The sequence below is a fragment of the Tarenaya hassleriana genome, unplaced genomic scaffold (genome assembly GCF_000463585.1).
Source record: "Tarenaya hassleriana unplaced genomic scaffold, ASM46358v1 Cleome8, whole genome shotgun sequence".
NCBI lineage: Eukaryota > Viridiplantae > Streptophyta > Magnoliopsida > Brassicales > Cleomaceae > Tarenaya > Tarenaya hassleriana.
In genome coordinates, this window is record NW_010970490.1 from 755521 (window position 1) to 769791 (window position 14271).

The window sequence follows — 14271 nt, forward strand, 5'->3', positions numbered from 1 at the left end:
CTCTATATCCATATTCATATAATATATATATATATATATCATATAAATAAATGAATATATATATATATGTGTGTATATGTGTGTGTACTGTGTTTGATAACAACAGATGGGGAATTGTAGAAACACAAATCTGATGCGGCATCCGAAGTTGTCGGTCGGTCCATTTCACATTTCCGCAATTCGCTTCAAACTCGGGAAAAGGGGCAGAGGGGACATGTGCTCGTGCCTGATTCCACGTTCGTCGACCACTCAACATCTCTGCGGCGCTGCTCACTCCATATCACGTCCCGTCCCCGTCCCAATTCTCAATTTCATGATTTTAACCCCCAAGAACATCCTCTAACAATCAAAATCCTTCACACTTTCTTAAAATTCAAATTAACATTTCCCCACCACATGGACCATAAACATACACACACACACACACACACATATATATGTATATATTCCTTGTTTATTCCATGGGTGATTTTCTTTTTTCCTTTTCTTTGGGTATATTTTAGAACAAAACAAAACTCAGGAATTCTTTTAAGTTTGCGCTGTCCAATCGAAAGCACGTTATTCTAATTAGGCCCAATCACACTTTTTAAGCCCATTATGACACGTTCTTAACTAATGAAGCCCATTTATTGCCATTTCTCGTTTGTGTCAATCTAAAATTTATTTATAATAATAACAATTTCATATAATAAATATATATTTTTTTCAATCTAAAGATTGAAACAGTGAAATGATATTTTTATTTTTATATTTGTGGGATCTGTGGATATGTAGATAGTTGTATATTATTAATATATTTAAAAGCCCAATACGTTTCAATTGTCGGCTATAATTTTATTAGTTTATCATTTGATATCTCAAATATACACACACACATATGGATAAATATGTGATTTTATAATTTTTCACCAAAGAGGGATAAAATGTTTTAAGGGAAAATAAGACATATAAATTAATAAAAATTACAGTTTTTTTAATTAATCTATTTTTAATAAATATGTATGTTTTATTTGAATTGTTAGATGGTTGAGGTTTTAAATAGATATTTTGTATTGGTTAAGATTTTTTTTATTATTTAAAAAATAGAAGTTTTATTTGCATTTATAAGTAGTTGATGTTTTGAATAGAATTTGGAAAGGTTGATGGTGTTTTTTCCTTTTAAACTTTCCCCACTTGTGTCATAGTTATAACTGTTTTGCAACAAAAATTATGTTTTATTTGGACATATATATATGTGTAGAGTATAAGATGCAAATTTGGAGAGTTGCGAGCAAATCTCTTCCCTTTTGGTATCTACACAAAAAGACAGGATCCGATTAGGGTAGAGCTTACGTGGTTCTTTGCACCAGACACTGACATTAAAGGAATCTATTTGATGACGTGGAAAATATGGAAGTATAATGTGTCGTGAATGCAATGTGTCAAATGGGAAAGAAATCACATCTTTTTCCATAAACCATGGATGTTTTACCACATCAAGATCAATTATTAACTGGAGTTTATAAATATATATATTTTTCAAAATTAAACTCACCTCTATAAATCACTCACGCGGACACTGTCTCCAGAAAATCGCAATTATTTTTTTTTAAAAAGAAATGGTGAGGAATGTTGAAAAATGTTGGGCGTGGGTTCTGTTAGCTTTAAGCGTGTACGTGAATGCATGCATGGCCGGTGACGAGTGTTTGAAAGGCACTACGTCAATCACTGTTGGGGAAAACCAAGAGTACGGGACCGTCCAAAGCGCCATCGACTCCATCCCCGCCGGCAACAAATGGTGGGTCCACATCTACATCAAAAAGGGCATCTATCGGTAAGATTAATTCCCCGTACGTATACACGTAATATCGTTACACGCGTTCTCCATCTCGACATATTTCATTTTTTACGTAACATATTCGATCGATATATATATATATATATATTTGAGAAAACAAAAGGGAGAAAGTGACGATTCCGAAGGAAAAAGGGTGCATATTCATGGAAGGGGAAGACGAGCGGGATACAGTAATCGCATGGGCAGACCACGGAGCGGTAACCACATGCTCCACCTTCACTGCCTATTCCAACAACATCGCCGTCAAGTACATTACCTTTAAGGTTTTCACTCACACTCACTCTCCATCACTTGTATATATATATAAGTGAATAATACATAATATGAAATTTGTGGGTGGACAGAATACGTATAATTTCGACAACCCGGATGCGGAACTAGTACAGGCACTAGCGGCGAGCCTGCAAGGAGACAAATATTCATTTTACAGATGCACGTTCATAGGGTTACAAGACACCATTTGGGACGCCCAGGGTCGACATTACTTCCAACAATGTTATATTTCCGGTGCCGTTGATTTCATCTGGGGTTTCGGCCAATCCTTACTCGACGTCTCTCTCTCTCTCTCTCTCTCTCTCTCTCTGTATATACATATACATATATATATAATTGAAAGAAGGAGAGCATTATTGTATTGCATGGTTTTGGGTATAGGGGTGTGCGATTGAAGTGACATTAAAGCCGCTGAAAGACGCAATCAATAGAACAGGGACAATAACGGCACAAGGAAGGCAGTCGGACAAGGAGACGACTGGGTTTGTGTTCAAAAACTGCAACGTCTACGGAGACAGAAACTTGCTCGGGAGAGCTTACAGACCCTATTCCCGTGTCATCTTCTTCAACAATCGACTCGCTGAATCCGTTCAACCCATAGGTTGGGATGCTTGGGATGTCAAGGGTCACGAGTCAGTACATCTCTCGATCGAAATCTTAATTCGTAACAACGTTGTCGTCGTCGTTGTTGTTGTTGTTGTTTTGTGTTTGGTCTGATCATCATATGTGTGTATATATATATATATATATATATATGTATGTAATAGGTGGTCGATCACGTTCGTGGAAGCGCACAACAGCGGGCCGGGGGCGGACACTGCACAGAGAGTGCCGTGGATGAAGAAGATGAGCGATAGTGACCTCAACTGGTTTACCAGTCTTCAGTTCGTCGACCAAGATGGTTGGATCTCTCGCCTTCCTGACGGAGCCCTCGCTTGATCTCTCTCCTCCATTCTTTTCTTTCGTTCTTTCTTGTTTTTCACTTTCCCCCAATAAAATCCCCATTGTGATGTGAATCGATAATATCCCATCACGTACTCCAATTGTACGTAATGCAATAACAGCTGTTTAGATTTTATACAAATACCCGTTTTGTATACTTTTTAGATGTATATATATATATATATATATATATATATATATATATACAGTGATATTATTAATTTGTGTTAGATATGATAAAAAAATATATTACATAATATTAGATTTTACATATTACCATGCAATGAAGTAAATAAAGACAGCCCAAATATAAAGCATCAAAATATATAAATTCTGATATTATGTAAAATTTAATTAAATAAAACTCTAGTATTATTTAAAACATCACAATTTATAAACTTTGATATTGTGTAAATCTTCTATAATTTCTATTACTGTTTAATGAATCCACATAAACGAATTATTATTTTTTTTAATAGCTTAACACGGGGAAAGAATGCAGAGATTTTATATTTTATAAGATTAAAATTAGCACAATGACATAGGAGCAAGTCAATATAATTTACAAGGGAAATGATAAAGCAGGTGATTTTTTTTTGTTTTTTTTTATTCTCTCTAAAGAAAGAACGAAAACTGACCGAAGCTCCTCTTCACCGCCGGCGAAAGGAACTGTCTGCCGAAAACGGGGAAAAAGTTTTGCTCTTTTTTTTTTTTCTGTCGTCGTGATGAACCTTATGAATGCGAAGAAGATAAATAGTTTGTATAGACTGCGATTCAAGAGACCGTTTTCCTTTTCTTACGCTCCTCCCATCGATACCCGGAAGCGGTTTCCCGACAAAAAGTTCTTCAAATCGAACCCGAGAGACGGTCTTGTAGATCGATTGTGTAGAGAGAAGAAGTTTTGTGAAGCCGTAGATGTTTTATGCGAGCAGAAGCGGCTGCGAGAGGCTGTTCAACTTCTGGATCGGATCCCGAAGCCAAGTGCTTCTACTTACTCATCTCTCATCCAATTCTGCTGCCGAATTCGCGCGCTTGAAGAAGGTAAGAAGGTCCATGAACACATTAAGAGATGTGGGTTCGTCCCTGGGGTCGTTATCTGCAATCGTCTTCTCGACATGTATGCGAAATGCGGGAGCTTGCTTGATGCACGCAAACTATTCGACGAAATGTCTTCGAGAGACTTGTGTTCTTGGAATACCATGATTAAGGGTTATGCAACGATGGGTTTGCTCCAGGAAGCGAGGAAACTGTTTGATGGAATGCCTCAAAGAGATAGTTTTTCATGGACAGCTATGATTTCGGGATACGCTAAAAGCGATCAGCCCGAGGAGGCATTGGTGTTGTATAGCTTGATGCAAAGGGCCCCGAATTCGAAACCCAACATATTTACAGCTTCCAGCGCCATTGACGCTGCTGCTGCGCTTCCCTGTATCCGTGGAGGGAAGGAAATTCATGGGCATATCGTACGAGTTGGTTTGGATTCAGATGAGGTGGTTTGGAGTGCTTTGATGGATATGTATGGTAAATGCGGAAATGTATATGAAGCAAGGATCATCTTTGATAAGCTGGTGGACAGAGATGTTGTGTCATGGACCGCGATGATAGACATGTATTTCAAGGATGGAAGATCGCGAGAAGGGTTTACTTTGTTCTCGGATTTGATACGTTCTCGTGTACAGCCCAACGATTACACATTTGCTGGAGTTCTGACTGCTTGTGCTGATCTCGCATCAGGGGAGTTAGGGAAGCAAGTTCATGGGTACATGACAAGAACTGGATTTGACCAGGGCCCTTTTGCATCGAGCTCTCTTGTTCAGATGTACGCGAAATGTGGTAACATTGAGACAGCAAGACGGGTTTTAGTAGGATGTCCTAAACCCGATCTAGTATCTTGGACATCCTTGATCGGCGGGTATGCTCAGCATGGGCAACCTGAAGAAGCATTGAAGTACTTTGAGTTGCTCCTTAAATCTGGCACAAAACCCGACCACGTCACGTTTGTGGAGGTGCTTACTGCTTGTGTTCACGCTGGTTTGGTTGACAAAGGGCTCGAATATTTTGATTCGATAACAGAGAAACACGGGCTATCACATACAGTTGGTCATTATAATTGCATGGTAGATCTATTGGCGCGCACTGGAAGATTCGAAGAAGCGAAAGAAATCATCAGGAAAATGCCAATGGAACCGAGTGAATTCTTGTGGGCTTCTTTGCTTGGTGGGTGCAGAATTCATGGAAATGTCGATCTAGCAGAGGAAGCAGCTCAAGAACTGTTCAAGATAGAACCCGAAAACCCAGCTACGTATGTGACAATGGCCAACATCTATGCCACAGCCGGGAAGTGGGACGAAGTACAGAAACTCCGAAAGAAAATGACCCAGAAAGGGATCAATAAGAGCCCGGGATATAGCTGGACGGAGATAAAAAGGAAAGTTCACGTCTTTAAGGCCGGGGATACTTCACATCCGAGATACGACGAGATAAACGACTACTTGTGCAGACTGTGGAAGAGGATGAAGGAAGAAGGGTACGTTCCCGACACTAATTTCGTCTTGCACGATGTGGAAGACGAGCAGAAGGAAGAGAATCTGGGTTATCACAGTGAGAGGCTGGCGGTTGCATTTGCGATCATATCAACGTCGGAGGGAACGCCCGTTAAGGTATTCAAGAACTTGAGGACTTGCGTGGATTGCCATACGGCCTTTAAGTTCATATCGAAGATTGCAGAGAGGAAGATAATCGTAAGGGACTCCAAACGGTTCCATTGCTTCGAGAACGGATGCTGTTCTTGTGGAGACTTCTGGTGACTAAAATAAACACTTCTGTATCTTTTATTATAATAACAATCCAACATATTCATTTGTTTATTGTTTTTTGGGCCCACATTTTTTAAAAAAATTCTAATTTAGGCCCGAGGATTGAGCCCATGATCTGTTGGGGTTATTGGCATAATTTTTGTAATCCTATTAAAATAAAATTACTTTTTTTATTAAAAAATAAAATTTTGATAAAAAACTGTCAATCATTCACCAGTCACCACAATTCACAATCGTTATCAAATTTTTGTCTGCATTTTCTTTTTATGCACAAAACGGACCCATTATGGTGTTTTCCTAAATCTTGTAACCCTCTGAACCTACTGGGGAGATGATACAAAGTATACATTACATAATAGATTCATAATTAGAAAAAAATAAAATTTTCTGCTTCGTAAAATGGGATGAAATCTGTAATAGGTTTAAAAAAAAGGAAAAAAAAAATCCAAGCATATGCATCTGAGCTACCAGTATCCTCAAAGGCCACAAATGGAAGCAGATCTAGAAATGTAATTCTTTACTACTATCTTTCGTATTCTATAGGCTGTAATCAATTTCTACATGGCCAGTAATTTTTTCTTTATAGATTCAATTTCATCATTATGAATAACACATAGTGCCAGAAAAATCACGAGAATCAAACAAAAAGGTCCAGAGAAATGGCGAGTCTTGAAACAAGAAAGCCATGGATGTTAGTGGTGGTATGGTTAGGGTTTTACGTGCATGCATGCATGGCATCGGATTGCGAACTGAACGAGTCAGACCCAAACAAAGTAGCTTACACCATCAGCGTGGATAAGCGTGGCCAAGCGAATTTCACCACAGTCCAACAAGCCATCGACTCCATCCCTCCCGGCAACACCAAATGGATCCGCATTTTCATCTATCACGGCGCTTACCAGTAAAATCATCATCATACACATACATACATACATACATACATACATACATACATACATACATACATACATACATACATACATACATACATACATACATACATACATACATACATACATACATACATACATACATACATACATACATACATACATACATACATACATACATACATACATACATACATACATACATACATACATACATACATACATACATACATACATACATACATACATACATACATACATACATACATACATACATACATACATACATACATACATACATACATACATACATACATACATACATACATACATACATACATACATACATACATACATACATACATACATACATACATACATACATACATACATACATACATACATACATACATACATACATACATACATACATACATACATACATACATACATACATACATACATACATACATACATACATACATACATACATACATACATACATACATACATACATACATACATACATACATACATACATACATACATACATACATACATACATACATACATACATACATACATACATACATACATACATACATGTATGTTCCAGTATTATATATATATACGTGCATAATTAAATTGTTTATTTATCCATGGGATTGATTACATGTACATGTGTATTTCATTGATTAAGAAAATTGAGTGTGACAACATAATGAAATGCAGGGAGAAAGTTGAAATCCCGAGCAATAAAGGGTGCATATTTATAGAAGGAGAGACAAGTAAAAGTGCGAGAGTGCAGACCGCCATTACATGGGGAGACTGTGCAAGCACAGACACAAGCCCCACTTTCACTGCGTCTTCCGACAACGTCGTCCTAAAAAATATCATTTTTAAGGTTCGTTTTACTTAATCAGGATCTTTATAGAGGCCTGAATGTTAGAATAACATTCACAATAAGAATATCAATTATTTGCTATGATGATTACACTGCACGGGCTATATATGGATAGAATGCGTATAAATTATCTGGAGAAAAGGGACAACCATTAAAGCAGGCGGTGGCGGCGAGATTATTGGGGGACAAATATGCAGTGATTAACTGTACGTTCATGGGTTTACAAGACACCCTTTGGGATGCTTCGGGTAGACATTACTTCAGAAATTGCTACATTTCTGGCTGCATCGATTTCATTTGGGGTTATGGTCAATCCATCTATGAGGTACTATTTGTTTCCACACACATCTTTTTTATAATCCGGAAGTTCATCGGATATTCGACTCAATTATATATACCAGAGGATTGAGAAAATACTCTCAGGAAGCAGATTTTGTTCAGAATCATCGCATGGGTATATCCCGTTTCTTACTTACCACCAATGAAGTCATGCATGCATGTACGTATAGGGATGCCACTTGCACGTGGAGTTAGAACCAGTGCCGGAGAAAGAGAGCGGATGCATAACGGCACAAGGGCGACAGTGGGAGAGCGAAGAGAATGGATTTGTGTTCAAAGGCTGCACTATGAGCGGCGGCAAGGCGCTGTTGGGAAGAGCTTACGGACCTTATTCACGTGTCATCTTCTACCAATGCGACCTCTCTGATTCTGTTCTTCCCCTTGGCTGGGATTCTTGGGACCGCAAGGGCCAAGAGTAAGCAAATGCCCTCCCTCCCTCTCTCTCTCTCCAGTGTTTTGAGATTGAAATCAATGTCTTGATTCTTGAAAGGGGCAAGATCACGTACGTGGAGGCACAGAACAAAGGGGCGGGAGCGGACACGTCAGGGAGAGTGCCGTGGTTGAAGAAGATGAGTGACGACGAGCTCAACAAGTTCGTGAGCCTTTCCTACATCGACCAAGATGGCTGGATTGCGAAGCTTCCTCCCGCGGCTCTGGCTTGATTATATTTACTACACCATAATGAATGTGATCCTTCTCCTCACCATGATTCCATCCCCAAGTATTCGATACATTTGATGTAATATTTATAATGTTGCCAAACTGGCTGTTCCCCATCAAAAGAACAAAAGGTTACGACATCACTTGATTTTAATTTGCTTTTGGTCTCAAAAACATCAAGGGCAGAAGCACCGTTCAAATTGCTGAGATGAGTTTCTGTCAATGCCATTGGACCCAAACACTGAACAGAGAGACAAAGCAATAGCAATAACACTAGAGAAGAACATAATAAAATACCTGCGATGAATTCTGATGTCGCTATTCAATCAGAACCCTGATTACGATGAACAAAAAAAAAATCAGTGATAACCATAACTAAGTAAAAGCATCTCTCTAAGGGATAACCCGAAGCAATCGTTCCCTATGAAACCGTTCAATTGTCCTGACTAGAAGTCAGCTGCTGTGACAAAACTCCAATCTATGCAAGCAGCTTGCAAGTTTCCGAATGTGGAAGAGAGAGTTCCCGAGTTTTGGAGATATGAACCTCTCACATCGGCTAAACTAAAAGGTGATGAAATCCTCAGAATGCCTTCTTCCTAGCAACGGGCTTTCGTGGTTCCTTCTTGGCTGAAGAAACAAAACCCGAGGACGGTGTCCCAACAACTGCCAGGTATACGTCTTTCAACCTTTTTTTTGTTGCACAGAACACACGGTAAGACATACTAATAACTTTTTTTAGAAAAAAAAAAAATTGAAGGGTTTTACAAGGAAGAAGTATATGATGATTTGTATATTTACCTGGGAATGCTGAGGAAAAGAGCAATTGCTGAAACACCAACTACGAGTGGCAAAATAGGTGCTGCTGTCACATCCTGGGGAATACACATCACAAGGAGGGGTTTTTTTTATAAAAAAAAACAGCTCTGGGCATTATTTACATGGATCATACTTTTTACGTTACTAGCAATGGCGGAAATGTGTGAAGGCAGCCGTACCTGACTCTGATGATCTGCCGTGAGAGTGTACCGAAGAGGGCCAATGTGGATTTGGGAGTTTGTTTCAAGATCCACCTCTATTATCTCTGACTCGAGTTTGAGGGAGCTTGGACGAATACTTGATTTAAGCTGAAGAAGGTGTTTTCCTCGGGACAAGCCTTTCACCTGGAAGAAGTTTGAAAGTGGTAGTGGAAACACATTCTCTATGTTGGATCCATCACCACTGGCCGATTTGATCTCCACAAGCAGATCCGAGTTCAGTTCATCGCTGCGCTGTCCTTCAACGTGGCAAGTTAATATTGTCGTTTCTGGCTGTTCGAATACCAAAAAGTCGAGCCCCTTCATATCTTCATAACCAACCTGTGAAACAGATCGATGAGTCAGCAAAAATCCCATGGTCAACCTTATGCCATATACATGAAGCAATAGGTATCTGGCTAAGAATAATAAAAAAATGAACAGAAAAAGATGAAGAACATAAGATCTACCTTAATAGAAACCGAATCAGGTGATGCGCGTTCAATTCCATTGTTGCCTGAACCGTTCTTTCTCGCCACTTTGATTACGTAAGTTGTATCTGGATGCAGTCCTCTCAAACGATAATTTCCATTCGAATCACTCGTCGTCTCCTCATAGTACCCTTTGGACTCAGACCGAGCTTCAATTGAAACACCTTTTGGTTGACCAGATACAAGAGCGACTCTACCCATAGCACTGCCAAGGATTTTACAACATACTGTTATTTAAGGAAGATTAAAAGTGAATGTTATCTAAAACTACCAGACATGCCAAAATTTATCTCTTGCGTTAATCTAACATTCTAATAGATCGAAATTACAAATAACAGGTCGAATATTCACAAGTAGTAATGTAACATTTATCTGAGTATATATTTTGGTATAAAAAATAGAAAACCCAAAAATTCAGATATTTTCAAGGGGGTAACTTTTATTTTTAGTACTCTTTTAGACCGGTATTGATACTGTCTCTCCAAATAAAAAAAAGTAATTTATTTCAGTCTAAAAAAAAGACGTAATTTGATATAGAAATTAATCCGATCCAAAAAAAAATCCTAGTATAATTAAATAGTATATATATATGACCACAACCTATATGCTCAAATCTATATGAGACTGCATTGGAATCTTAATTTAGAAGAAGTGACCTAGGCAACTGATCATAACCGAAAAATATAAAAAAGAAAATGTATTGATACGATGATATTGCAAGATTCTACCATCACAAACTTCAAGAGTGGTGAAAACCCCAAAGAGAGAAGCAAAATGGACAAAACCTGTAGGCAATCCGAGTGGCCTCAAAGACAGCTTCCCTAGATTCCCCAGATCCAAGTTCTATAGCGAGTGTTGAAGGTGAAAAAGCATACTCCTGTTGAAAATATAGATGATCAAATATCTTACTTTCAAACTCTTCTGGTATTCCATAAAATCTTGGAATCCTGGTCAATACTCCACTTAGTATCTCAGGAGCATAGTATGGGTGATCATTATCAAATATTTTATCATTTATGCTTTAGCGTGCCAACAGTTGCATTTATTTATTACAAGTGCTTTACTATGAAAATATGGTGCCCAATTTAAGACATGCATTTTTTCCAAGAAATGCATCATGTAAGTCAGAGGAAATTAAGTAGGGTTAGATACCTTAAGCAGTGGACGCAAATAGAAATTCCCTGGAAATAAGCTATCAAATATGAATTGTCCACCAACACCAGATACAGAATTATTTCTGTAGCCATCATCACCACTTAATGATAATAGCACCGAAGGTATTGGATTCTCTTCATCATCCTTGATATATACACGGACGGAGATCTGACCAAGCTTCTGACAAGAGAAGGAATATGGTCCGAGTCTTTTTATGTGGTAGCCAGGCTTCACAAAAATTGCAAAACAAGAAACCGCATTAACAGAAGGATATTTGATACATTTGTGCACGTAATAAGGATTGGGGGTATTTCAGATAAAGAATAGTGACTACCACACAAGATAACAACAAATGTATTGTAAGAGACCATTTTCAGCAGAAATCTAACATGCAATAAATGAATAATCAAGGAAAACTAACAATCGCGCACAAAAAATAACAATTAAGTAAAATATACACAAACCTTTGAAGCCTCGGCATCATAAGTTATATCATCGTACAAAGGCCCAGCAACAAATGAACCATCTGCTGAAGTGCTAGTTTCAACAGCTAATTCACCTTTCTTGAGTAGAGAAATATGGCTATCTTTGGCGGCAAGAACCTTAATATGAACACCAGAAAGAGGAGGAGAAACTGATCCTTGTATGTAAAGGCCAAGTCGACCAGTGAATGGGGAAACTGAAGCTTGGCATCCATCATTTGACACCACAGCCTATCAAGGCAATAAAAAGTCACAATTTTGCCAGAAGAGGATCTTCCATGGATTGAATTACTTTTAGTTCTTACTTACATGATGTTGTTTAGGATAAAACAAGATCTTCTTCTCTACATCACTCCTGCAAAAGATTAAAGCTGAAGCTAAAGACATATGGCAGGCATAATAAAATCAAAGATATTGCAGGAAAAGTTCAATTTCACCCACTAAATTTTAACATCCACATCATACCCTAGTTGCTTGATTTTAAACAAGATTTTTTTGCCTTTTTCGAGACATTTTAAAGGCAGGGAACATTTCCAGTTCAATCACAGGCCAAATAATGAGTTGGAACATACCTAGAATCCCGAGGAATAAAATTAATCTTTTCTCCAAGATGTGCCCATAGATTGTACTCATAAACGCCATGCTCATCAGATGCAAGTTTGGCAGCAATACTCTCGACAACATTTCCTTCCTTGTCTTGAATGTCAACAACGAAACTCTCAGGCAATTCAGACTCGATATGAGTTGAGCTGAACTCTACATTTATCACACCTTTGAGGAGGTACTTCTCTGCCTTGAGATGAACAGGCTACAGAGAGAGAAGCATACAGATGCTAAAATATCAATGAATGAATCATGAAACAATAGAGACAAGACTAAAACCAGACCTGTGGTTTTGACACATCTATCTTCACTGAATCACTCCCAAAGGAAATGCATGAGTTGGAAAAATGTAGTTCGTACTCCCCGGGTGATTCAACACATATTTTCTGAGAACCTTTCTGTTGTCAACAACAAAGGATGGGCATAATTATTTCAGACAGATTTTACATATAACATCATTAGGATTATTAAGAAAAATTGGAGGAAACCACCTTGGCAGAGAATACCTTAATTTTCAAATCAGTCGGTGATCCATTGGGCTGAATCATACTAGCATCCACATCATTGGTGGAAATAACATTAATCCAATAACCTTTTTGGACAAATTCAATCCCTTCAACATCCTTAGTTCCAACATCCACATCAATGGAGCTGCGCTCCCAGCACCAACTATCTTCCTTTGAAGCGGCTTCCGGCATAATGTTTTTGACCTAAGATAGGAATTCCATGAAAGCAAATTGTTAACACATTCTTTTGAAAAAGCTATTAGAATCAGAAACTTTCCGTTGGTGATAATAAATATGCGAGAACCGGGAAAAAAAAAAATTATAAGATGAACAGAAGCGTACCTCAAGCCTATATTTGCCAGGCAAGACGTCTGAAACATGAAATTCATTGCTCTCATCAGTTAAAGCAACTGTCTTCTTGTCACGGTTTCCAGCCACTCCCACAAGCGTCACCGAAACAGAAAGGCCACATTTCTCCTTGCAAGTAACAGACCCATGAATATTGACTCGTGCCTGAATCAATTTACAAAAAAAAGGGCAAAAAGAAAGAAAACAACTTGAGAATGATGCATTCAAGAAGTGGGAGATTAAGACTGTCTATAGTAAAAATGAAGAAAGTATTATTTCCACCCAGTAAATCCTTTGTTTTAAATCAGCATCAAGAGGACATACAGTGCTTATTTTTTTAGATAAATAAGTTTTCTCCTGATAGAACATGCAGTTCTTTGGAGATTCAGGTCATACTAGGATTGTTAATATAGCCTCATGATGTCTAAAAGATACATTTGGTAAACATAAGTAGGTTATTTGGCAGCAGGGGACTTTTGACAGCAACATCCACATAAGCTGGTACAAACAGAAGCTCAGAAGAAGTCTTTGGTGTAGCAGACAAAGCAGATAGCCGGTATTCACCTGGTGGAACCTGGAATGTAGATGATAACAAAAGATAGAAACATAATCTAGAACAAATGACAAAGAATATATCCATCTAAAGAAGTAAGGTACATTATCAAACCTGAAAACAGAAAGTTCCACTTTCACTCGTCTGCTTCATTTGCGGTTTGACATCCGTGGGTCCATGAGTCAAAGCTACCTAGTTTTAGAAAAATGAAACGTTAAACATGAGATATATGCAGTAAGAAAACAAGATATGCACAAACAAGAGTAAAAAATTACCTTTGCCTTGTAACCAGAACGAAACATTCGTACTAGACCACAGATATCATAAGATACAGCACTGATATCCGGAAGTGAAGCCATATTCGGCAAAACCTAACAAGTCGAGATAAGCAAGTTAACAGGCGTAAAGGATAATGTGTCACACAAACACACATATAGAGAGGGGGGGGGGGGGGGGGGG

General features: G+C 38.2%; 4 protein-coding genes across 4 annotated transcripts in view; 3 read left to right on the forward strand and 1 right to left on the reverse strand.

Moving 5' to 3' along the window:
• The first annotated feature begins 1581 nt into the window (after positions 1-1581).
• On the forward strand, positions 1582-3187 carry LOC104802147 (probable pectinesterase 66). Its single transcript, XM_010525616.2, has 5 exons — positions 1582-1813; positions 1941-2100; positions 2182-2388; positions 2492-2742; positions 2878-3187. The coding sequence occupies exons 1-5, from the start codon at positions 1599-1601 to the stop codon at positions 3047-3049; spliced, it is 1005 nt and encodes a 334-aa protein (XP_010523918.1). The 5' UTR covers positions 1582-1598; the 3' UTR covers positions 3050-3187.
• Positions 3188-3675: 488 nt separating this feature from the next.
• Positions 3676-5924, forward strand: LOC104802148 (pentatricopeptide repeat-containing protein At4g37170). Its single transcript, XM_010525617.1, has one exon. It carries the CDS (start codon positions 3778-3780, stop codon positions 5857-5859), a length of 2082 nt encoding a protein of 693 aa, XP_010523919.1. The 5' UTR covers positions 3676-3777; the 3' UTR covers positions 5860-5924.
• A 1841-nt stretch (positions 5925-7765) lies between these two features.
• Positions 7766-9009, forward strand: LOC104803069 (putative pectinesterase 10). The gene is made up of 2 exons (XM_019201227.1): positions 7766-7987; positions 8172-9009. The coding sequence occupies exons 1-2, from the start codon at positions 7877-7879 to the stop codon at positions 8418-8420; spliced, it is 360 nt and encodes a 119-aa protein (XP_019056772.1). The 5' UTR covers positions 7766-7876; the 3' UTR covers positions 8421-9009.
• The window catches only part of LOC104802150 (nodal modulator 3), a 9209-nt gene continuing 3849 nt past the window's right edge, over positions 8912-14271 (reverse strand). The window contains exons 13-27 of the mRNA XM_010525618.2: positions 14088-14183; positions 13927-14004; positions 13727-13833; positions 13254-13467; positions 12912-13115; positions 12690-12803; positions 12375-12610; positions 12112-12157; positions 11785-12033; positions 11318-11548; positions 10951-11042; positions 10145-10370; positions 9657-10016; positions 9460-9533; positions 8912-9347 (exon numbers count right to left, since the gene is read on the reverse strand). Coding sequence (XP_010523920.1) covers positions 9242-9347; positions 9460-9533; positions 9657-10016; positions 10145-10370; positions 10951-11042; positions 11318-11548; positions 11785-12033; positions 12112-12157; positions 12375-12610; positions 12690-12803; positions 12912-13115; positions 13254-13467; positions 13727-13833; positions 13927-14004; positions 14088-14183 — 2433 coding nt within the window. The 3' untranslated portion in view covers positions 8912-9241. The remainder of the gene's footprint in view (positions 9348-9459; positions 9534-9656; positions 10017-10144; positions 10371-10950; positions 11043-11317; positions 11549-11784; positions 12034-12111; positions 12158-12374; positions 12611-12689; positions 12804-12911; positions 13116-13253; positions 13468-13726; positions 13834-13926; positions 14005-14087; positions 14184-14271) is intronic.